Source organism: Paecilomyces variotii (assembly GCF_004022145.1).
Source record: "Paecilomyces variotii strain CBS 101075 chromosome Unknown C8Q69scaffold_5, whole genome shotgun sequence".
In the NCBI taxonomy this organism is placed as follows: Eukaryota; Fungi; Ascomycota; class Eurotiomycetes; order Eurotiales; family Thermoascaceae; genus Paecilomyces; species Paecilomyces variotii.
Genome location: NW_021167144.1, coordinates 1,552,171 through 1,574,432, shown reverse-complemented (window position 1 = coordinate 1,574,432; position 22,262 = coordinate 1,552,171). Strand labels below are relative to the sequence as shown.

The 22,262-nt window shown below is 48.5% G+C and overlaps 6 protein-coding genes across 6 annotated transcripts; 3 read left to right on the top strand and 3 right to left on the bottom strand.

Annotated features, from left to right (window-relative positions):
* Positions 1 to 3,459: 3,459 nt before the first annotated feature.
* C8Q69DRAFT_269733 (meiosis specific protein) lies at positions 3,460 to 7,055 on the bottom strand. Its single transcript, XM_028626781.1, has 12 exons — positions 6,553 to 7,055; positions 6,471 to 6,493; positions 6,198 to 6,414; positions 5,865 to 6,144; positions 5,646 to 5,811; positions 5,436 to 5,599; positions 5,299 to 5,369; positions 4,999 to 5,235; positions 4,720 to 4,948; positions 4,469 to 4,662; positions 3,867 to 4,418; positions 3,460 to 3,782 (listed from the first exon to the last, which is right to left on the bottom strand). The coding sequence occupies exons 1-11, from the start codon at positions 6,757 to 6,759 to the stop codon at positions 3,948 to 3,950; spliced, it is 2,259 nt and encodes a 752-aa protein (XP_028485498.1). The 5' UTR covers positions 6,760 to 7,055; the 3' UTR covers positions 3,460 to 3,782; positions 3,867 to 3,947.
* A 2,585-nt stretch (positions 7,056 to 9,640) lies between these two features.
* On the top strand, positions 9,641 to 13,296 carry C8Q69DRAFT_269604 (cell division control protein Cdc4). Its single transcript, XM_028626778.1, has 3 exons — positions 9,641 to 10,164; positions 10,236 to 13,016; positions 13,078 to 13,296. Exons 1-3 carry the CDS (start codon positions 9,730 to 9,732, stop codon positions 13,201 to 13,203), a joined length of 3,342 nt encoding a protein of 1,113 aa, XP_028485497.1. The 5' UTR covers positions 9,641 to 9,729; the 3' UTR covers positions 13,204 to 13,296.
* A 1,062-nt stretch (positions 13,297 to 14,358) lies between these two features.
* On the bottom strand, positions 14,359 to 15,408 carry C8Q69DRAFT_486726 (putative GTP-binding nuclear protein Ran; the record flags this gene model as incomplete). Its single annotated transcript, XM_028631932.1, has 5 exons — positions 14,359 to 14,490; positions 14,549 to 14,754; positions 14,839 to 14,992; positions 15,072 to 15,164; positions 15,349 to 15,408. 5 exons carry the CDS (start codon positions 15,406 to 15,408, stop codon positions 14,359 to 14,361), a joined length of 645 nt encoding a protein of 214 aa, XP_028485496.1.
* Positions 15,409 to 15,602: 194 nt separating this feature from the next.
* Positions 15,603 to 17,313, bottom strand: C8Q69DRAFT_269579 (putative 26S proteasome non-ATPase regulatory subunit 9). Its single transcript, XM_028626777.1, has 4 exons — positions 16,796 to 17,313; positions 16,656 to 16,728; positions 16,242 to 16,603; positions 15,603 to 16,178 (listed from the first exon to the last, which is right to left on the bottom strand). Exons 1-4 carry the CDS (start codon positions 16,961 to 16,963, stop codon positions 16,047 to 16,049), a joined length of 735 nt encoding a protein of 244 aa, XP_028485495.1. The 5' UTR covers positions 16,964 to 17,313; the 3' UTR covers positions 15,603 to 16,046.
* Positions 17,314 to 17,681: 368 nt separating this feature from the next.
* On the top strand, positions 17,682 to 20,431 carry C8Q69DRAFT_402472 (hypothetical protein; the record flags this gene model as incomplete). Its single annotated transcript, XM_028627963.1, has 6 exons — positions 17,682 to 18,257; positions 18,314 to 18,631; positions 18,689 to 18,889; positions 18,940 to 19,158; positions 19,215 to 19,440; positions 19,491 to 20,431. The coding sequence occupies 6 exons, from the start codon at positions 17,682 to 17,684 to the stop codon at positions 20,429 to 20,431; spliced, it is 2,481 nt and encodes an 826-aa protein (XP_028485494.1).
* A 373-nt stretch (positions 20,432 to 20,804) lies between these two features.
* Positions 20,805 to 21,855, top strand: C8Q69DRAFT_269712 (ribosome maturation protein). The gene is made up of 3 exons (XM_028626780.1): positions 20,805 to 21,350; positions 21,424 to 21,547; positions 21,611 to 21,855. Exons 1-3 carry the CDS (start codon positions 21,187 to 21,189, stop codon positions 21,665 to 21,667), a joined length of 345 nt encoding a protein of 114 aa, XP_028485493.1. The 5' UTR covers positions 20,805 to 21,186; the 3' UTR covers positions 21,668 to 21,855.
* Positions 21,856 to 22,262: the final 407 nt, after the last annotated feature.

Here is a 22,262-nt window from a genome sequence, read left to right as displayed (position 1 = left end):
GGCGATCCGTCTGGTCGGAGATCTCATCCATCGGCAATTCTGGTTGGCGAACCCCTGGGAAACGAGTCGGACGCTAGAACAAGTTAACGAGTTCTCCCCCAGGACGGGCAAACTCTGCTGCTGTCAAGCAGTCCAGGACCACAAATCAGACTCTCCAGAGCGCTCACGAAGGTTTCTTCTATAGAATCTGGTACCCATCTCTATTCTATAGTAGACGTGAGCTATCAAGTCATTAATGAACGCAATTCCCAGTCGAGATCCCCAGAATCGCCATCTCACAATCGCCTTATCTCTTCTTTCCCAGCCACATCATCAATTGCGAGATTGAGAGGCGAAGACGAAGATCAAAGATAAAATCAAATCATCAAGTCCATCGAGAAGGAATTCACCACCCAAAACACCGGCGGGGACCAGAAATAGAAACGGAGAAAAAGGCTAGAAGGCAATGCCAACAACCAAGCCAATGAGACATTATTAACCGACACTTTGACAGATGCTAGTTCGCGCTTTCTGCATGCAAGGTACGGCAGTTGACCGGTGAAACATGATCAGTCAGACGTGCCATTCTCTCCCAGCGGTAATTGCGACAAGGAACAGGCAGGATGGTTAGTCCAACATGGGTTTTCTTCCCAGGCAAATCATTTAAGAATAGAAACCTCCTATTATTATTGTTATTGTCAAGTCAACCTCCCATGGACTGTTCCCCAGAAGAAAACCTTTCTCGTTCCCTCCGATTCAGTCGAGATAAACGGTGGCTATTATGTATTATTGTTCGTTGTCGATATTAACCATCCCGCAAACAGAGCAAGACTCCCTCCACCAGGCACACGGACACGACCGACCTGGCAAAGAGACGGTGTGCATGAGAATCGATGATCGCGTGGAGTAGCACTAACAAAGCGCCAAATTCTGTCGCTCGGAAACTGACCTGGACGCCTAACCGCGCTGGCTTTGTAAATTGATTTCCATCCCCGCCACTTCGGGAAAGGAGAGACACCAGCCAAGACTCCTTTGCCATTTTCTGCCCCGGGCAATTAAAGAATGTCATAACCTGACTTGCATGATTATTATTGACACCCTCGTGCTGTTCCTGCTAGTTGACTCGACTCAGCGAATACCATTTCTTTACCCGAGTCACTAATCACTTACCTGCCAAAACGAATCCCAGACTACGGAGTATACAATCGATTCCAACGCTTCGCATCCCCGGTCGGTTTATGTCCTAGAGTATTCCTTGTAGATACACAAACCGCACTAATCCTTACGTCGGGACAACTGACTTGACAGCATGCATGGAACATCATCATCTACAGATACGGAGTCACCAACCAGACCATCATCAAAACCAGGGAGAGAAAGACTGAGTTTGACCGGTCAGAGGATCATCTGGAGCTCGTCTACCGAGTCTGCGGTACTCGCTCCCCGCCCCAGTCATTTGGTACAATATACGGAGTACGGAGTATATTATGAGGATTAATTCTTATCCCTGTGCTTATTAGTTATCAGTTATCGTCATGATCCATGATCATGAGCACGCCCTTCTTCTCCTTCATGGTCCGTCCATCGTTTATCACTACTGGAATCGGTTTATCCTATTCCAGCTTCTTCCCTTTTATTCCTTTTTTCTCATGCCCTATCTATCTACCCCCTGTGAAAATCCATGTCCCTTAAGCCCTGCAGGGTTGAATGCAAAGTAGATCAATTATACCTGAATAGTATTGTTATTATTGTTGATCTACTTTAGTGCTAACACTTTTTTTTCTTGTTGCTCTCCTTAAGGCTTCAGGAGTATCTAAATTCTATCTAGTTAGTGCAGTTTATTATTGATTATTCATAAACACCGCCGCTGTCGAACAAGACATCCATCCACAGCAGAGTCCAGTAGATAGACCAGACGGAACCGACGGACCGTTAAGCCGTCAAGACATCTAAGTCCCCTTTTCCGATAGTATTACAGTTATCGATGGTAACTAATCAATCATATCTCGCAGTTCTCGGGAACAAGAAAAATTAATTCCTACCGAGACTAGATAGCTAGACTAGACTATCGATCTTCCGCGCGCCGGGCCCCCGAAAAGTCCAAAAGGGAAACAAAAAGGACGAAAATGGGCGGGCGGGATTGACGGCAAAGCACATGGCGTTTTTTCCCCCTTATCCCCAGTTGAGTTAGAATTGCTGAGTACATACTCCATTGTCTGTGCTTGCTCAATTAAATCATTAATAATAACCCGCGTCATTCCAGATTCGTATTGGTTTTCATAACTAATAGTAAATGACCACGAACCCTAATCCTTTTAAATACGAGAGATGTTCGTGGAGTAATCTAAATACAAATTGCCAGTAGTACAGATAGAGATGGGATGGGAAATAAGAGACAAACTCTTGATCCGCGCGCTGCGATAACTGCATAATAATGAACTAGACTAGACTAATAATTTCTGCTGAAAATTAGCCGTCATAGTGGGGTTGTCTGTCTGACTCTGTTGCCTATATGGATTATTTATATTATTATTATTAAAGAAGAGAGGGGAAACTGGGAGAGAAAGATTTGAGTTTCCTGGAGCACCCGCTGTCAACAGTGGCGCGCCGGTTGTAGATCCTGACAAGGACCCCCTTTTTTTTTTTTACCAAACCCGTGGTAAATTAATCATTAATTTTTTACCTACAGTATCTCCCGCGTTGTTTACAGAGCACCTTCGGATCTGCGTCGCGGTCTTCTGCTTCATCCCGTCTTGTAAATACTTCAGCCCATTGAAGGTGTTTAGATGGTTTATACGAACTTGATATCGCACGATTTGTCAATTGACAAATATGCGCCACCACTGGAGGCCGTACGATGAGAGTATCTAGAGCCATTCTGTCGGGACTACTTTCAGTCCAATAACTAGATCTTTCCGAAATCATCATACAGAGCACAGACATTGAGGAGGAATTTGGAAAAACCCAGACGGGTCATGATTCATCTCAACTTTCAAAATGGGCCGATGCGTTAGTTACTTACGGTCCATGTTTACTGTTGACACCTTGCAAATTGACTGACTGTCAGTAGTCTCTCTCACACATTCGTATAGATGTCGCATTGCAAAGTACTGTACAACAAAAAGGTTCTAGATAGACGTAACACTGTCTAACCTTTATTTGGAAGCCACGGCAACAAAGGAGTAACCCTCTGTCGGTACTCGAAGGCCCCTATTATTGTACTGTACCTCATATTCATAATAATAGGGAAGGCAGCTTGGTCCACTTGGCGTATGGAAAATTAGATAACCAGGACATCGGGGTCCATCTATTATTGGGTAACGCCATCCGGGCAGAAGATGGGACGACGTTCGAAAGCGATCTCATGACCCTTGCCACGCGAGCTGGGGATCTCAGGGTCCGGGATCTTCGTGATGATCCACTCCCCGATAAAATGGTTAAACTTCAGGGCGTAGTAGAAGCTTATACACAAGCTATCATACTTAAGCGCCTGTGGCTGCAAAGAAAATGATTAAAAAACAATAGTCTGTGAGGCAGCTTGAGCGTCACAATGACAGGTTCAGCTTAGTTTTGCCCCAAGTGGAGAAGATCTGCACAATAGTATACCAAGAGTATAAGATGGAGCTCTGGCCACTACGTCGAGCAATTACAGGAAGAAGTCAGGATAATCGGATCGTGGTTTAACTAAATATGTTGCTTATTACAAATAATTGTGGTACCATATCCTTTCCACACTTCAGTCATTGCTTGAATAAATTGCAGATTTTTGGAGTCTTCATGGAGAGGGGCCAGATAGGAGGCTCCTGCAAATGGTATCAGAGACGCCTCGATTGACAACGACGGGACTCTAGCTCCCCTTTTTCACGGAAGGGACAAAAGAAACTTACACTGCGATAACTGATGACAGAACCAGTTTGCTGTTAGATCATGGTATGGAGTGAACTACTAGTATTTCATCGAGGCATGGCTTAGGAACTGTCTTCGTCTGTAGATATCACTCCAACGTCGACGTGCTTCGCCGCAGCACTCATTTTGCGCCTTTTCTCTGGCCGGTCGATGTTTGCTTCTACCGCGGAGCTGTCAATTGAACGTCTCTTTAGAGCGCCGAGAGTGGAAAATGTCTCCAGGTCTTGTTTTCTCATTGTGTTGCCGTCTACGTTGGCCTGAGTTGGCATTGAGGCCGGTACAGACATTTGGCTGCTGGAATACTGGTCGCAGAGATCACTGGCGTCTCTCGCCGACAGTTTCCTCTTTGGACTCTGACTCCTATCAACCATGTCTGTCAATTCATCATCAGAGCTCTGGTACTCTTTGCTTCCATTATCTTGGAGATGAGGAGGAAGCGACCGGGATTGGAGTTCATCTGCTTTGTGAGAACGTTGGAATGAAAGTGCCGAGTCTTTTGTAGAAACAGTATTCTTCGTGGGATTGCAGATATACTGACGATACGTTGAGTAAAAAATTCTTGGAGACGTGGCTTTGTACTCACATAATGTTCAATCTTTGCCACTGGGTTGAATATTTCCCTGCGCATCCTTTGTTTGCTCTCCGGTGACTGTGGGATTGTGTACTTTGGTAGACCCGTTGTCAGGAATCCTTTGCTTTTATTTCCTGGAGTAGGCCGGATGAACCCCTGCTTTCTTAGAAAGTTTTCCACCTGGACCACAGTCTGTCCATTGCAGTCTATCTTCTCTTAGGAATCAAGTAACACATAGCAGAAACGGTCTTCGGGAAGCTTACGGAGTTTCTGTGAGAAAGCTGATATCCTATGAGGGTAGCCATCTTCCATAATGATCTTCAATGCTCTCCTGAGGAGAACAAGCGTATTCAGCTCCCGAAGCAAGGATGGTTCACTAGGCTCTAGGAGGCATCTATAACAAGCATGAATTTCCGGAAGTCGGGAGTCCGTGGGGTTTGCGAAACCATAACAGAGAGCGTGTTGATAAGTATGGCAGAACGAACACTTGATCTTTTTGCACAATTAGCTTGAGACAGCTGCATGAGAAAACATACGCGTACCATGTCTGGTTCTTCTCCGTTCCAGCTGCACTGGCATCTTATCACCTTAGCTGTGTTGCTTGTACGGTTATCAGGTGTCAATGAACTTATGCGCTGCCGGATTTGAGATGCTTTCGTCTCTGAAAGCTGAAGGTGCTCATGCACGTTAGGCGAGTCGTCATCCCACAGACTGAAGTTGCTAGCATAATTTAGCTGCTGGGTAGGAACCAGTTCACCATCAGGAGTGGACGAGGCCATCTACGAATTTTCGTGAGTTATTCCATCTCCTCACCAAGTAGGATATCTTGTGGCTCAACCAACCGGCATCATCTTCTGCAGTCTCTGTTTCTCTTCTGCGTCATGGCGTGCTTGGGTTGATTCCTGGGAGCTGTCTACTCGAGCGAACCGCGGTGAGTCTTTGTGTCCGGCATTTGTGCTGAGCCCATAGTCACACATACTTTTTTCTGTTACAATTTGCATTGCATCGTTAGGGGAAATCCCAATCTCCTCTGTACGTGATATACTATCCGTATATTGGAGATCCGAAGGAACTTGAGCGACGTTCTCCGAGCCGTCCTGCTCCGGGCCCATCCATTTCAATGAAGTGACTTTGAGTCCGACGCTGAGATGTGTCAGTAGTTTTCAGACCGATGTTGAGATGTACCCACGTATGATGGCCACTGTCCATAGCACCGCAAGACTGAGTTTGCTTCTGCCAATCCTCGTTACACGGGAAGCAAATTCTTTCATCGGCTGCGGTAGTGAACCCGGAAGGCTCATAGTCTCTGGGGCAATCTTCGGTGTAAAAGAGGTGGATTCCCAGGCTCCGCTTGTCTGAAAAATGCGTTAGTCACTGTAATATAGGAGATAGAGAAGGACAATAGTACTGGGAAGAACCGGAAGGAAAGTACTGAGAGTAATCAGGCGACGTATAATCATCTCCAGGCCCAATCTAGCAGCCTGAGTAGTCTTCATATCAGCTACACAGTCAGTTGACGCCAGAGAGACGCTTGCTAAACGTCTATCCACAGCTCCGTTGGCGCCGGTATACTTGAAGGTGAACGTGTAACTCTCGAGCACGTTTTCCGGGTAAGCCTCGTCGACAATCACTGTCAGTTGGATGGCTTCCAGGAAATTTTTCTCAAGCGCGTCGAATATGCCTCCCTCCTGTTTTTATCAATAGCCGCTTCCGACTGTGAGGTATTGAGAGTTATTCTTACTAGGAGGTCAAGAAGTTCATCAGCTTTTGCGTCGCGATTGCGGACAAGAATCTTCAGCGGTTGACCACGCTTTCCCTGTCCGAAGTCTCGTCTTTTCTGCTCGTTGTATTCCGCCAGCGACGCTTTTCCGTTGACAAATTGGCGGTATGACAGACTATTCTCTTTATGGGCCAGCCGTAAGTCTCTGTCCTCGAAACATTGAAGTGGCAAGAATTCACTGTGAAGAGTCAGGTTGTCTTGAATTTCATATGGTTTACGTCTATGTCGACTGACCGGAGATAAAACAATGTTCCGAACTGCAGGATAGACGTGTTAGTCCCATTCAACAAACAAATATGGGGTAGTGCATACTGACCGATACATGTAACATAATCTGCACCATTTCCTGGCTCTGTTGCTGTCTAACAGCCTGTGACTGTCTTGAAACCAATGGCCTCTCGATGATTTGTTTTCGATCCTGTTGCTCTTTTTGTGCCGACTTCGGGGGGTTGGCGCCCAGGATACGCGGAGTAGCAGCCTGCATCTGAGCCTTGCGAGGCTCAACATACTTGATGCGAACCATTCCGTACTGCTTCCTATCAAAAATCGCCTAAGTACTGTTACTCAAAACGTCCTTGGAGGAAAGATCTCGGGCGCGGTCCTGAATGGAATTGAAGGAGACGGCTGCTTTCTTTGTCAAGTGACTGAATTGACCGGTAGCGCTCTCAGGAGCGATGGGTGGAAATGTAGATGATAAAACGAGCCTTGGGGAGATCTTATGGATAAATTTGAATTTCGTCTGCGTGTTTTTGCAGGTTCAGGAAGGGTGGGAAGTGATGGGAAGTGGTGGGAGAGTCCTTTCCCTTCTCCTGGGGAAGTCGCTGCCCTACCCACCCACGCGCCTTCCTTTTCCGCGTTGCAACGTCTTTCAGTCAATCGGCGTATTCAATAGCCCAGGCTCAATAGACTACAGGTAGTGAATATGCACGATTCACTGTATCATAACAATGCTTTCTCCTTTAGCAGCTTATTGTAGCATCCGTTGTTCGCGCTCTAAAGGTAGTACATGTTTCGGATCTGAAGCAAACGGCCATCCGCATCTTGTCAGGAGCGACAGCACGCTTGGACAAACGGAGACCAGGCCTTATCTGTTGACTACGTCAGAGACATAAATTGGTTCTTGTATGGCATTCAACGATATAAATAAAAGATTAGCAGTAGGCATATATACAGTGGTTCCTTTTCAAAAAGAAAAGTACACTTCCTTCTCGAACTTGGCATAGGGAGCGAAGGTGGAGAGTCGATTTAAAAATGTGTTTGCAAGGAAATCTTGATATCGTCTTTCAATATCTAATTTTTTCGTCGTTGTTGCAGTAATTCGTCTTTGTATATCTTACAAAGGCATGGGTCCATTCTTTAAAATACCGGTAGTTAGTAAGTACTCTTCGTTCAGGAATCGAGGATAATATCCACTAATCTATCTCGGTCATAGCAGTCAATCGATGTCGAAAACAGCCTGCATATGTTAGTTCAGCCAGAGATACTTTGCCTCCTGGAACCACCTGATCCTCACGTCTGGTGTAGTAGAGTCTCTCCATCGCACCATGTTAAGTTAATATCGGCAGGTCCAGAGCACAATCATATGATTAGTCAACGTCCGAATCCAACTATTAGTTAAACTAAGTTGACTATTCAGTTATGATCTTATGATAGATGTTCAGAGTTGCCAAAGAGAAAACCACAGTGAAGAGTTCGCTATTAAGAATGGTTTTCTTGGAAAGATTGTCTCAGACTCTCAGTAAAGATCATGTGGCACTGGTTGCAGCGAGTACTTAATTCAAAAGCCACAGATATATATTTGTTTCTGATAGGTGGAAGGGACGATCGTACTGTAAAGTAGAACATTATAGATCCAACTGAGATCTTTCTACAAGACTTTCATAAGAAACCAAAAATCCATAAATAATACTCTTAAACGAAATGATATAGATACCTACCTAGGTAGTTAACTCACCGTCGCGTCTGTCTTTTGAGAGTGGTAACCCATTGTGGTTCCTACTAGCAGCCTTAGGCTCAGCCACTTTTCCACCTTAAATGCTCGATCCGGAGTGGGGGTCAGGAATCCCGTACGGTACTTTTTTTTCAAGTGGGTCTGGACTCTGGACTCGATGATGGAGCGTCAAGTTCCACCAGGGCTGACGGGCTCTGCTCTAATAATAATCCATATCCGAGTCATCTACGTGATAATAATAAATGACAGAATCAGAGATCGAGGTGGAGAACCCCATCTTGACAGATATTACATCTTCCTAGTTATTGATCACAGAAGGGGGAGCACACAGCTGTTTTACTCGTGTACTGGTAATCGTAATCGCCCCTTACCGGCTACAGATCCGGAAAATAAAGTGTGCTGTCAAATAGCAAGCAAGAAGCAGGACGGGCGTAGTACATGATGGATGATCTCGTCGTGTTCATGTGGTCTCTGCGTGACAAGATCATGCATTAGAGCTCAACCCTCACAGCTGCAGGTGTTGAGTATTTGCTCCGTTTGGGCATTATTATCTCTATGCTGTCTAATTATTATTATCTGCATCTATCGCAAAGTGTTTTGCTCATTTGCTCTATCTAATAATAATACTCGACGTTAAAACATACGTTGCCACCACATCACGTGGTGGTCCCCGAAAAGGTTGACGGAAGGGGCCTTTGCGAGGGAGAGGAATTTGTGCTAATGATAATGATAGTGATAATAATAATAATAATAATAATACTTAGACGACGGATTTGAGTCTGTGGAAACTGGAAAGGAAATAAATACCTACTCTCTGGGGTTTAAGTTAGTTACATCGTGAAGCTAAGAGTCTCTTACTTAGTGCTGGATAAGAAAGAAAGGCCGTCGCGGAACTGCGGGCAACTGAGCCTCCTCCCGCGATGGAAACCTGCGAGTCCCTGCAGCTGAGGACGAGAGGCAAAAAGAAAAGAAAAAGAAGAAGAAGAAGAACAATAACCATTTCCTCTTCTGCTCATTACTCTTTGCTTTGGCATTTCCCACTGTAGATCGATCCACGATTTCTACCCAATCGATCCCAAGTACCGTATTGTTCGTGTTCATTAAATAGTACTATTATCTGTCGTGTTTCTCTGTCTTTGTGCCGGTGTGGGGGCAGATCCAGACCTTGCTTACCGCCCGACGCTGACGAGGGAGGCACAACCAACCACCTGCTAATAATGGACTGCTCTGCCTCCCTTCTCGCTCCCGCCGCCCAAACTTCCCACTCTTCAGCCGACTTCATCCACTCTCTGTCCTGTTCTGTTCTGTTCTTTCTTCCTCCGCTGGTCTGTATTGGCAGTATCATGCAGAGCATCATGCTTTAATCGACTGCTTGCAACAGTGGTAGCGGGCAGTGTGAGGTTTCTGCAGGTGTAGCCTGCGTATACGGACCGTTTTTCGCCAGCATCCGATATAGGTGCAACCGCCCGCTTACGGCGTTCACGACACGTTGGCTTTCTCCAACAGCAGAACAAGCAGACCCATCTGGCCTACTGGGAGGAGATGGCCTTGGAATCCTCGATCCCTATCGATATGGAAGAGACGGCCTCACGCTCGGGGGCCAGAGACGCGTCGCCATTCCCCTCCCGCACGCCTGAACCAGCACCTTACCCATCCGTGAATAACGGCTTTGCTCAACCGCACAGGCGTCAACCACCGACGACGGACTTGAGAAATGTGGTTTCGGGCACCTCGCTAGGCCAGTTCTCCTTTGCACCCGCAACGCGTACCACCGTGGTGACTACCACGACGACCACCACCACCAACTTCCCTCCACTGGTGATGAAACCACCCCGAGCTACCAGGGACCTTGACCCTAAGCTATACCCGTTGGCCTCAACCCCGACTCCATCGTCTCTGAGAAACATTAAATTTGAGATGGCGGGAAGGTCGGTTATATTCAAGGAGCCGGAAGACACTCTCGGCACCCTGGAGGAGGTACGTTTCACCGACCTGCCGTTGGTTTCTGACCACGCCACGATGATACTGACTGACTACTGCTACTACAGCTGAAGGGACAGCATGACGCATTGAAGGAATCGAATGGTACCCTGAAGTCAGTAACCACATACAACCCATCCCATGAAACGACCCTGCCCCGACGATCTGCGCCCCCTAGGCTCTCCCGTCAGTCATCCCGCAATTGCTCCAGCTCCAGACGCCGTCCTGTATCTCCGGTATCCATGTCAGACGCTGCCTATACTGCGCACGGTACGCCTGCCTTAGTCGGGCCTGGTTCTTACGCGTATCGGGGGGGTTCCCGACACAGGAGCGCCATCCATTCGCGTCCTGCAACAGTTGGTTTGGCTACGCCAGAAACAGAACATAGCCAAATCATCAGCGAAGGTTCTCTATCTCGACGAAGGATTCGTGGTGGTAGCTTCCATCGGAAGGAAAGTCTCTTACGCTCCCCGCTATCCACAGAGACAGAGCAACACAGAGCCAAGCCCACTCCGAATTCGACTCATCCTTCTGGAAAGGGAAAGGAGAACTTCCGTACGGAGATCTCGGGCCCCGACGAAGAAATAACCGAAACCCGTACAGGCTCCGGAGAGCAGAGCCTCCAGGTTGCTGAAGCTGGCCATAATGTAGAAAATGACATTGGTGGTCCTGATCTCGTGCAACATGAGGTTGTCGAGACATCTGCGGATGTCTCACAAGAAGGTCCTTCTGTCTCCACCTCGCGTCTGACAGCCATTGATAGTGCCGTCGCGCAGGATATGTGCTTACCGAGTCCGAGCCTCTCTCCTGTGACGGCAATGAACGCACAAAATGCAGACTCATTCTTCGATTCAACGGAAGATCAGGGGACAGATACCGACTCGAGTTTCGAGAACCATATTCCCGCCGCGTCCAAGTCACTGGGCGTGCGGGACATCGATGCAGTAGTTTCTCAGAGTGCCGTGGCTGAGAACTCGTTTGCAGCTGTGGATGGCCCAAGGTCTACTGGTTCCTTGATGGATATCCCCGTTATGCTGAACTTTTTCGACTCGGTGCCAGATGAGTTGAAAACTTACCTGATGTACCAGTTCTTGAGACGGTGTCCCAAGCCAACGCTACACTTCGTTGCTGATGTCGTAAACCCGGCTCTTAAGTGTGATTTCTTGGCTCTTCTACCGCCTGAACTTAGCTTGAACATTGTCAAATATTTCGATGTTCAGACTATGTGTCGAGCGGCACAAGTATCGAAGAAATGGCGACACATCATCAACTCTGACGAGAAAACCTGGAAAGAGTTGTTCGACAGAGACGGTTTTGTCCTTCCTGAGGGAGAACTGCAGCGGGCTATCAGAGAGGGCTGGGGCTGGCAGTTTCCCAATGGTGTTGATGACTGGGAGAAGGACCTGAGTTCGACTGCAGTCTCAAGAGCAGGTTCCGATGCAGCTTCTGTGTCTGCCATGTCGATAATAGGTGGACCCAATGACAGACAGCTGTTAGGCCCCTCCTCGTCCCTTCGACGTCCTAAGCGAAAGGCTGCGGCTCGAGGTGGAAGTCGCAAATCAGCAAAGAGAAAGATTTCTACTTCCGAGGGTGAGAGTGCAGAGACCATGGACTGCTGGAGGGATGTTGCTGCTACCGAGGGTCCATACGCAGCAGCTAATGCTGCGGCTGCCGCAGTGCCATATCCTGACGTTGGGTTGCCATCCCTCAGGAGTCTCCATCTTTACAAGTCGCTCTACCAACGACATCACTCCATCCACAAGAGCTGGATGCGACCCGATATTAAACCGAAGCATATTGCTTTCCGTGCTCATGATCGCCATGTGGTCACCTGTCTGCAGTTCGATACCGATAAGATCTTGACCGGCAGCGATGACACCAACATTAACGTATACGACACTAAGACCGGTGCCCTTCGAGCCACACTCGAAGGTCACGAGGGTGGTGTATGGGCGCTGGAGTATCTTGGTAACACACTGGTCTCTGGCTCTACCGACAGGTCTGTACGGGTGTGGGATATCGAGAAGGCCAAGTGCACGCAGATCTTCCAAGGACATACTTCCACGGTACGTTGTTTGCAGATCCTTCTGCCAGCGGAAGTAGGCAAACGTGCCGATGGCTCGCCTGAGATGATGCCAAAGGAACCATTGATCATTACTGGTTCTCGTGACTCCAATTTGCGCGTCTGGAAACTTCCGCAGCCTGGCGACCCGCAGTATTTTCAGGCCGGTCCTCATGCAGACGATGCTGATTGCCCATATTTTGTCCGTGTACTTACAGGACATCAGCACTCGGTCCGCGCGATCGCAGCTCATGGCGACACTCTGGTTAGTGGAAGCTATGACTGTACGGTCAGAGTGTGGAAAATATCCACTGGAGAGACGCTCCACAGGCTCCAGGGCCATACTTTGAAAGTGTACAGTGTGGTTCTTGACCACGAAAGGAACCGTTGCATCAGCGGATCAATGGATAATATGGTCAAGGTTTGGTCTCTTGAGACCGGCTCTCTCTTGTACAACCTCGAGGGCCATACTTCTCTCGTGGGACTCCTTGACTTGAAATGCGACCGTCTCGTCTCAGCAGCCGCGGATTCAACATTGCGGATCTGGGATCCTGAAAATGGCCAGTGCAAGAGTACGTTGAGCGCCCACACCGGTGCGATCACGTGCTTCCAGCATGACGGCCAGAAGGTCATCTCTGGATCAGATCGAACGTTGAAGATGTGGAACGTGCGTACTGGAGAATGTGTGAAGGATCTCCTTACCGAACTTAGCGGTGTGTGGCAGGTCAGGTTCAACGACCGCAGATGCGTTGCTGCCGTTCAACGGGATCACCTGACTTACATCGAGGTATGTGCAACCGGGAGGGATGAATTATTGCTTTGACCAAATTGCTGACACCCTGAATCAGGTTCTCGACTTTGGAGCTTCTCGAGATGGAGTGCCGCCACATCGTCTAGGCAAACGTATAGTCGTCAATCAGAGGGGCCAAGAAGCCAGTGAGGATGACGACGATTACGATATCTCCGATTCGTGAGCTGTCTTTCATAGTGATGGCGTTGCGTACTCGCATCCTGTTCTGGTGATCAGCGGATTCATTGTGTCTAATTTCCAGCGTCGAAAGAGACGCTGTCATATCACGATACCCAGTTCTGATGGACTTTTTCCTATTTTCGAAGCAACTTGCATAGCGTCGGTGGTATCCTTTGCCATATGGTATTTCATGACTGTAACTGGTGTTTGGTCGGAGTGGCGGTGTTTGAATGCATTCCTCGTTTTTTTTTTCTTTCTCTCCCATTCGCGGCATATCTTCTTTATCTCCTCTTTAACTTTCACGCTCTACTCTATTGTCTCAACCGAGATCCTTCGAGCCAACTCAACGGTTCCGAAAGTAGGCTTATCTCAGCTCTCGATGGGGGCGGCTGCCAATCTAACGGTCGTGTACAAGAGTACAAGGCTTTTTTATGACCTTTTGCATCTACTTTACCTTTCATAGTGATTAATCGAAATTGTCATTCATCTTCGATCGTGGACGAGCCCTATGCACGGTGTCCATCTGTAGGCCTTCACGAGCGATAGAGCAACGACCCAGTAATCAAGTTATATGCAAGCAACTCATGATTTATTACTATATCTCACCCCACTCTACGATAATTCTTCCCTTTACCATGAGTTATTCCACGGAAGGCTTATCTGTTTCCATAGTGGAAGTTCTATACTTTTGGTCTACAATCTAGTCACTACTTAACTACAATCTACCTTGTAAATACATACTAGTGAATGATTACTGTTGGTGATCAAGACAGGAATGTAGATAAAACGGGAGAATAACTATGAAGAGAGATAAAAAGCTTTTTTTTTTTTTCGTAATATTCACCGTGAGGGAATTTTTTGCAATTTTAATTTTTGTTCTCGTGTCAAGATGGGAGAAGAGGATAAAAAGTCTAGACTACTAGTAGTTAAAAATCGAAAATGCATTCATGTCCGACCGTTTGGTTCCTCCTATGATAGATTTAAGAAGACCCCCCTTGGATGATTTCCTCACACCGGATCGCGTATCATCGTATCGTATCCTGCTTTCGTGTCCGTTCCGCAGAGCTAGAGAAAGACGCTGAATGGGGCTGTCCGTGGGGCTAGGCTGCAGCCCAAATCCAGGCGCTTTCTGCTCTCCACATTCCTGTGAGCGAAGCGTTCACAGGTCGGCGTCTTCCTCGTCGGGAAGAGGCTGGTTCTGGGCCTCCTCCATCTCCTTCTGGTACTGAGCGAGGAGCTCGGGGTTGACCTGGACCTCGGGAGGAGCGAGAGCGGGAGCGGCGACGAAGTCCTAGGATTTCGTTATCAGTGATCGCTATCGACACAGTTGAGCAACAGGAAACACCTACAAGACTCTGGTTGCCGACCAGCTTTCGGGCGAGCCACAGGAAGGGCTTCTCGAAGTTGTAGTTGGACTTGGCGGAGATATCGTAGTACTGGAGGTTCTTCTTGCGGTGGAAAGTGATGGTCTTGGCCTTCACCTTACGCTCCTTGACGTCCACCTTGTTACCGCACAGGACAATGGGGATGTTCTCGCAGACACGGACAAGGTCACCTATTCCCGCATGTCAGCCCTTTCCATCCAAAAAAAGACTCCTGATTACACCCCGTCGGACGGAGAGCCGAGAAAAAAACTTACGGTGCCAGTTGGGAACGTTCTTGTAGGTGATACGGGAGGTAACATCGAACATGATGATACCACACTGGCCGTTGATGTAGTATCCATCGCGCAGACCACCGAACTTCTCCTGACCAGCAGTGTCCCAGACGTCGAACTGGATCGGACCCAGGTTCTATAGCCGAGTTAGTCGATATGTCCTCCAGATGGAGGGGCACCCCAAGCGGGGTCGTCAAGCGGGGAGGGGATCGTACGGTGGTGAAAGCGAGAGGGTGAACCTCAACACCGAGAGTAGCGATGTACTTCTTCTCAAACTCTCCAGTCAAGTGGCGCTTGACGAAGGTGGTCTGTATCGATGGACAGTCGGTCAGCACGCGATCCAAGCGGGAAGGGAGGGGTCGATCAAGTAGTCGGCGGATTCTGAGGTCAGAGAGCGACTGTTCAGGGTCGGATCGTTCAATCCATCGCTTGATACCCCGACCCAGAACCTTCAGGCGAAACATGCGACATCCAGAGAGCGGTTTGACTTGCCTTTCCGGTACCACCGTCACCGACGAGGACGAGCTTGAAAGTTGGTGGGGCTTGAGCCATGGTGATTTCGTGACGTGACAAAAAGAAAATATATTAATCGTTAAGCGCAATGAGCAAGACACCAGCGCAGAAGTCGCGCAGATGAGGACGAAGTGATGGTATGGAAAAGGGTGCTGTCAGGGTATCCTGAGTGCAAGGGGGAGTGCCTGGCGATGTTGGGCTGGTGATGGAATTTTTGAGCAAGTCGGTGACAACAAACGAGGAGCCTCCAGGTCACGTGACCGCCCACGGCTTGCCCCTCCGGATCCCTGCTCAGCGAACTCCGTGGAAAATGTTCTACAGCGCGCTATGGGCCGCCAGTTATCTATGGTACACTCCCTGCAAACAAACCAGCTTCACGCGCATACCATAGCAGATTATTATTTTGTTGGGGTGACTCAATGTATTACTGCCAGAGCATGATCGTCACGTAATTCAATATTACTGGTACAGTCTTCGATTGCCATACAAAGGCCTATCTATAGGTATCCTCTTGACTCCTAAACCCGGAGGAACCAGTAACACTCGGTGACCTAGACTCCATCATGATCATGTCTCTCGTAACAGAATGCCTTGCAAAGACCGAGCCTACGCTGAGGAGGGTATCTGCGCGTCGCGGGGGATATTCGTGCGAATCAAGCAGTGAGGAGCAACCAAATCTACAGAGGAACCAAGTGGCAACCTAACAGGCCGCGACCACCCCAGTCACGCCGTGGAGTCAATCGCAAGGTCAGCTCCGTAGTCCCAGAACCACTCTCAGCCTTCCGGACAGCTTTTACAACTAAGGGGATCTGGATGACTAGTCAATATCCGTAGACAGGGTACAGTCGGAGAGAACGGAGCTAGAAACTTACCCCTTCGTGTTGCTGGACAATCTGCGCGACCTTGGAGAGTCGTTCATGGTTCATCCAGTTGGCTCCTCCAAAATTTCGAATCGTATCACCGGCCTTAAGGCCTGCCTGTTCAGCCGGGCTGCCACTGACAACACTGTTGACCTTTGCAAATGGAGTCTCCACGATCCCTGCCGGGGAAGTCGACGTCGCGTCGGCCAGTGCTACCTGAGATGCAGAACTGGACGCATCTGTCACCCCAGCAGCCGCCTGTGTTTGTGCCTGTTGAAGGTTGGCAAAGTGCTCGTGGAGGCCTTTCTCCAGACGATTCATGACATCCTTGTGATCGTTCCGAAGGTGGATTATGCGGGCTCGTGTAGTTCGAACTGTAAAGATTCTGTAAGTTCGGTCCATTCGATCATGGCCTGAGAGACGTACTTTGGGCGATATCGATATCGTCGCGTGGGTAACCGTCGAAGGTTGTCAAGCCTGTATTCATGTTCACTCCATGCTACGACCCATGCTGTCAGCAAACCACGCATAAACCTATATCTGAGATATCATGTCTCATCACTCACCGAAGTCAACACGCTGCTGAGAGCTGAAAGCTCAGCTTCCAAGCGCTCCTTCTCCGCCATCAGTTCCATCATCGAGAGCTTAGAGAGGTCTCGAGCGGCAACCCCTCCGGTGGTGGGGCCGGAGGGTACCGTAGGTGCATGGATATTACCGTCCATCGGGAGTCCCATATCAGGGTGGAAGTGTGTAAGATTATGAGAACATCGTAGAGGATATCAGATATAATCGTTGGGTTTGATGGTTGGCGAAACCGAAACGGGTTTGGTGGGTCTGTCAAATCTGGGGAGATGCAGGCTAGATCGATACAGCAGTAAGTAAGTATACGCTTGGCGCAGTATCTAGCGTCACAGGGCTTTTCTTCCCCAAGTATCTACTGCTCTACTATTCTGCTGGTTGTTGCTATTAATCAGAGAGAGATCCAGAATAGTTATGGGTGCTCGCTTCCTTGCTTTCATTTTTTCGTCTTTAATATGATGATTTGTGCATACTCGGAGCCATGACGTAGCTGTATGGTTCTCACTGTGATGCTACTGTAATACAATGGTCTATAGAAAATGCGATGGGATGTCCTGCTCCGTTCCAGAATGATTTTGGTGTGTGTAAAAAGGACATTTGGTCAGATTATTATGTCTACCAGTGTCTTCGATAGAAAATGTGCTGTTCTTGGCTTATTCTTTGTTTCCCTGTCATGGCTATACGATTCTTACGCCCGTTGTGACTTCCTCATGCTGGACTGCACCGTCTGCTGTCGTTTCCTTAATATGCTCATCTCTGACTTAGGCACATATCATATATCGTTTTGTTGTGGGATTGTTTATCCTCTCGTCTCCGAGATGTCTCTCCATTCATCACGCCAATCCCCCGTTCACAATGGAGCCCACAGAGGACATGAAATCGCCATTCCTGACTCCAAAATCCTCCACTATCCATGAGGGCCCCTCCAACCCAGATGATTCCAAACCAGAGACTACTAGTACTTCTAAATTCAATAGCCATCCTTTCAAGAAATGGGTTGACAGCTTCCGGCTCAAGAGGCAGACTGCCGCGCGAACTCCCCTGAAGCACGTCGAAGGTTGGACAGAAGAACCACAACGGCGCGACAGTGATGCCACCTTGGCAGAGTTCTCAAACATTCCGGATACTCAGGATCAGCGGTGGGAACAGCTATCGGGCCACTCATCCGTTTTGGAAACAGTAAAGACGGCTAGCATGAGCATTACTACCCAAAGCCTCATTACAAGATCAAGGGCAACAACCCAAAGCAGCACCAACCAGAGTGGACATCCTGCGAGCCCCAGGTCGAACTCTGAGGCTCGGACGTCGATCGACAGTTTGAGGTTGGCTCCGAGTAATACATCTATTGACGATGCAGCCTGGACTCGAGGGATCAAAAGACGCCAGATCCTACACGAGATCCTCTCCACGGAGTCAGAATATGTGACCGGTCTTAAGTCTCTTACAGATGTACGCTGACTCCGAGCCCCTTGGCTTCCTTGTGCTAATCTGTATACTGCTGGTAGATCCTATCGTCGTTCCTTCCAGCAAGACCGACAATCTGCCATACTCTGCAGAAGATTCGAAGAATCCACGAGATCTTCTTAGAGCAACTTCGTATTATATCACCTAAATCAGAAGAGCCCGTGGACGGCGAGATCTCCAAATTGCCAGTTCGTACCTTGCATGAGAAGTGGAGTAGTATGGATCTAGGGCACTTTCGACGGCCGCACAATAGATCTCTGCGGACACGCAATCTGAAGGCTACTGTTGATATCAGGATCAAGGCAGTAGCAGCGGATCCCTTTGAAGCACGTATCGTGGCTCGCGAGCTTGACAGACTTGTAAATCTACCGATGCCCGCAGAATGGTGGATGGACTTACTAATGTCTTCACTCCAGTCTCTCGGCTTCCCTTCCTACGAAGACTTCTGCGGTAATTACGGATTGCTCACTGAAGATCTGGCTATTATCCGCCGGTCACATCCTTCCTGGAGCATCTATGATCGAGGCATAGAAGCACTCTGTAAGGCAGTTGCTTCCAAGGATGGCCAAAAACCAGAAGAGTGTAAAGCCATGACATTAAATGATTTACTGATAAAGGTCTGGTCACTACTTCGTTTCTCAGGTCTCAATTAACGTGTTCTTCGCAGCCTATTCAGCGCGTCTGCAAATACCCTCTCCTGCTCTCGGATCTTCTGAAAAATACACCTACCGGAGACTGCCCCGAGGCTCATGAGGAGATCAGCCAGATCTTGGAGCAGATACGCATGAAAGTAGCGTGTATAAACGACGCCACCGGTAACCCTCTAGCTCAGGACCGCATTCAGAAGACCGTTAGCTTGCAAGAGAAACTTGAATTTCCGGACAATGTAAGTTCTCCAGAAGCCTATGGGGATGAGGATCATCGGTTGACAATGTCTTCGAGTGTGTCCTCCAGGACGTGTACCGCCAATTGGGCCCGTTGATCCTTTGTGGCGTCCTTTATGTCGCATACGAGTCCACCGAAGGCATCATGGGAGATTATATGGTCTGTGTACTATTCCACGGATACATAGTCCTCTGCAGGCACTCCGATGGTTCGCGCAAGTTACAGCTGGTCGCTTCTATCTACGTTTTGGATATGAGGATCGATGTGTTGACCAACGGTATAGGTAAAGCAGCCCTAGTTTTACTCTCTTTTCATGGTGCTTATATCTGTCAGGACTTCACTGTCATACTTGCGGCTTTTCTTGGAAGGTGGTCTTCAAATACCAGAGCACCAGCTTCGAACTCATCTTGAGTGCATCTAGTGCTGAAGAGGAGACGCATTGGAAGATGGAGCTTCTGAAGGCGTCCACTGTATTACCCACAAACTTACCATCTGAATACTTGGAACCAAGGAAGTACTCCATGATGTCTCTCGCCTTGAAGCCATTGTATCTGGGGGGTGATCATTTGGCTCTTCTTACTCGCCGATCTTCAGCACAGTCGTTGACGAGCCTTCGACCTAAGCAGAAACATGTGATCATCAAGAAAACCAACTTTCCCTCCCAGCTTGATGACAGCAACCCCGTCTACCCTGCTGAGCTTGGACGATCGCTGACCTCGCTAACGATACGTTCCGCAACGATGCTCAATCCACGTAGGCGCGATCGAGTCCGGTTGGAACGCTTCATTTCAGATCTGTATACACGTGACGTTCTTCCATTCCCTGGGATGATCCTCAAGCGAGCTGACTATCTACTGTTGGCATCTCCTGGATCTCTGATGAGACGGCTGAGCTTTCACATGCCCCTCAGTCGTCGTTCCAGCTCTCTGACCACGGTCACTAACCGATCGGCCGACGCAGTCGTCGACATCAAAGACGAGGGCGAATGGACTGAGAAGGATCCAGAGGAGATCCTAACGGTGATCGAAGCTCTATCTACCAACGAAGGACACTCTCACAACTCAGCTGACGCCTCCGGGAACCTGGGTCGATCCTCCACTATCAGATTCACAGGGCTGCGGAAGAGAGCTGCGGCTCCTACCGATATTCCGTCACGCAGCTCAAGTGGGAAGTCCAATGGCGAATTCAAGTACTCACCAAAGAGACGATGGAATCTGTCGTCTCCTTTCCTCAACGCGCTCTCTCCTAGTCGGGGCCGCGGAGCGAAGGAATAGATGGAACGTGTCCAATTGTCCAATGGACACGTGACGACTTGCGGATAGCTTTCTACGGGTGAGCTGTACTCCGTATACCAACTGATTTTGGCAATTGTGTGGCTTTGTTCAAAGGCCTGTTCTGGTGCATTCGAAATGCAGTGGAGCTGCAGTGGAGGAGGAGTTGAGGTTGGACTTGGCATTCACACGTAATGGATCAGATCATGACGGTGCGGAGAGGGATAAAATGTCCGCTCCGGGAGGAGGGGCAGTCCAGTAAGTAGTATATACTTGACCATGCTCCGTAGGTATGGTGGAATGACGAATGACGGATGGTAGATGTGGCTCTATTCGCAGAGAATAATGCACTTTTTCAGTAGTCTGTAACTTATCTTTGGTTCTTTTTCTTTTCCTTTTTTTCCTTCTTCCCTGAACTGGTCGCGCGATGTCCTCCCCTGTTGATCCGCAAAGCAAGGCGGGGCGGAGAGCCGATGACGTCGATGCCCGCTGAGCAGGTTGGCCGAACTCGTCATGAGAGCTCGCCTACATAAGGCTGGTTCTCGCTGTCTGTTCTTTTCGACTCTATCCAGACTATTCAATTGAACCGAACTGAACTGAACTGAGCTTGTCATTTCTGTTCTTCCCATCTTCAACGTCACCTTACGCTTATACTTCACGTATCCGTTGCTACCTCTAGATAGTAGCTGCACTCGAAATCCAGAGCTTAGGCTTCACATCTATTTTCCAGCAAGCAAGAGTTATCCACATCAGCCACAATGCCTCGCGCAAATGAGCAGCAGTCCCGCGTCTTCTACAAGGGCAAGGTCGACGACTTTGTCATCTTCGTCGATGACGCTCAGGCTTTGAACAACTGGCGCAAGGACCGCACTATCCCTCTGGCTCAGGTGCTCAACGGCTGGAAGATCTTCGTGACGCACCGGTATGTGACGATGCTACCTTTTCTCCCTGCAGTTTTGTTATGTGGAACAGAAGACCTAACTAATACCAAACAGTCACGGCGCTCAGGGTGTTCTTGACACTGCTAGCAAGGGTTCCTTGGAGAGCGAGTTCGGTACCTCCAATGAGGATGACGTCGTCAAGCAGATCCTGGAGAAGGGTGAGCTCCAGCAGACAGTGGTAAGTATTGACTCGTATTCCTGTGCATTGCCGTGTTAGCAGATGCTAATGTTCAATTCACAGGGCCGCGAACGCCAGGGTGACAAGAACCCCTCTGATGGTCCCACCGTGCCTCATTAAGTCTGCCATGGACCTAGATTCAGGGTCGTGCCTGGCTTGACGACCAGCCCGTGCGTCTCGAATATCGCAGATCTCGCTGTGATCGGTCTCTCTCTCATCTAGCTGGTCTTCTGGTTGAGACAAAGACACGGTCAGAGATCTGGCAGATGAGAACGAAGATAGCTCGACGAGTCCCTTAAGTCTTCCTTCATATCAACAAAATCTCGCCATATTCCTACGACTCTCTGGCTGTATCTTTGATCCTGTCCTTTTCCTGTTTCCTTGGGTCCTTGTCGTTTTCAAGGACTTGGGGGGAACATGAAAGGAACTATTCATTGAGCGGGGTATCTCATTCAACAGGTCGATCCTCGGAATCGTTATCATGACATGTGTATTTTTCTTACGAACGGTCATGTTGTTTCTTATGGAGCGCGTTTTCGGGGAGCATGTGGATGCCGGATTAGCATCCTTTTTATTACTATATCAGATAATGATCATAGGATATCTACTATCAATGATCGCCTAATGAGAAAATCAAGAGATGAATATCTAAAGCCTGGGCTTTTTTTTTCTAAATTAGCAAATCTTGTGATGTTTGTCTATAATCGTTAGATAT

Excerpts from the sequence above, each read along its gene's own strand:
- C8Q69DRAFT_269733 (XM_028626781.1), bottom strand. The coding sequence starts at position 6,759 with ATGGTTCGCATCAAGTATGTTGAGCCTCGCAAGGCTCAGATGCAGGCT. Across the intron at positions 5,600-5,645 it reads ATGGACAGTGGCCATCATAC|CGTCGGACTCAAAGTCACTT; the intron begins GTGGGTACATCT and ends GACACATCTCAG. Across the intron at positions 5,236-5,298 it reads GACTGCAGAAGATGATGCCG|ATGGCCTCGTCCACTCCTGA; the intron begins GTTGGTTGAGCC and ends GAAAATTCGTAG.
- C8Q69DRAFT_269604 (XM_028626778.1), top strand. The coding sequence starts at position 9,730 with ATGGCCTTGGAATCCTCGATCCCTATCGATATGGAAGAGACGGCCTCA. Across the intron at positions 10,165-10,235 it reads CTCTCGGCACCCTGGAGGAG|CTGAAGGGACAGCATGACGC; the intron begins GTACGTTTCACC and ends CTGCTACTACAG. Across the intron at positions 13,017-13,077 it reads ATCACCTGACTTACATCGAG|GTTCTCGACTTTGGAGCTTC; the intron begins GTATGTGCAACC and ends ACCCTGAATCAG.
- C8Q69DRAFT_269579 (XM_028626777.1), bottom strand. The coding sequence starts at position 16,963 with ATGGGACTCCCGATGGACGGTAATATCCATGCACCTACGGTACCCTCC. Across the intron at positions 16,729-16,795 it reads TCAGCAGCGTGTTGACTTCG|CATGGAGTGAACATGAATAC; the intron begins GTGAGTGATGAG and ends CATGGGTCGTAG. Across the intron at positions 16,179-16,241 it reads TTGTCCAGCAACACGAAGGG|ATCCCCTTAGTTGTAAAAGC; the intron begins GTAAGTTTCTAG and ends CTAGTCATCCAG.
- C8Q69DRAFT_269712 (XM_028626780.1), top strand. The coding sequence starts at position 21,187 with ATGCCTCGCGCAAATGAGCAGCAGTCCCGCGTCTTCTACAAGGGCAAG. Across the intron at positions 21,351-21,423 it reads AAGATCTTCGTGACGCACCG|TCACGGCGCTCAGGGTGTTC; the intron begins GTATGTGACGAT and ends AATACCAAACAG. Across the intron at positions 21,548-21,610 it reads GTGAGCTCCAGCAGACAGTG|GGCCGCGAACGCCAGGGTGA; the intron begins GTAAGTATTGAC and ends TTCAATTCACAG.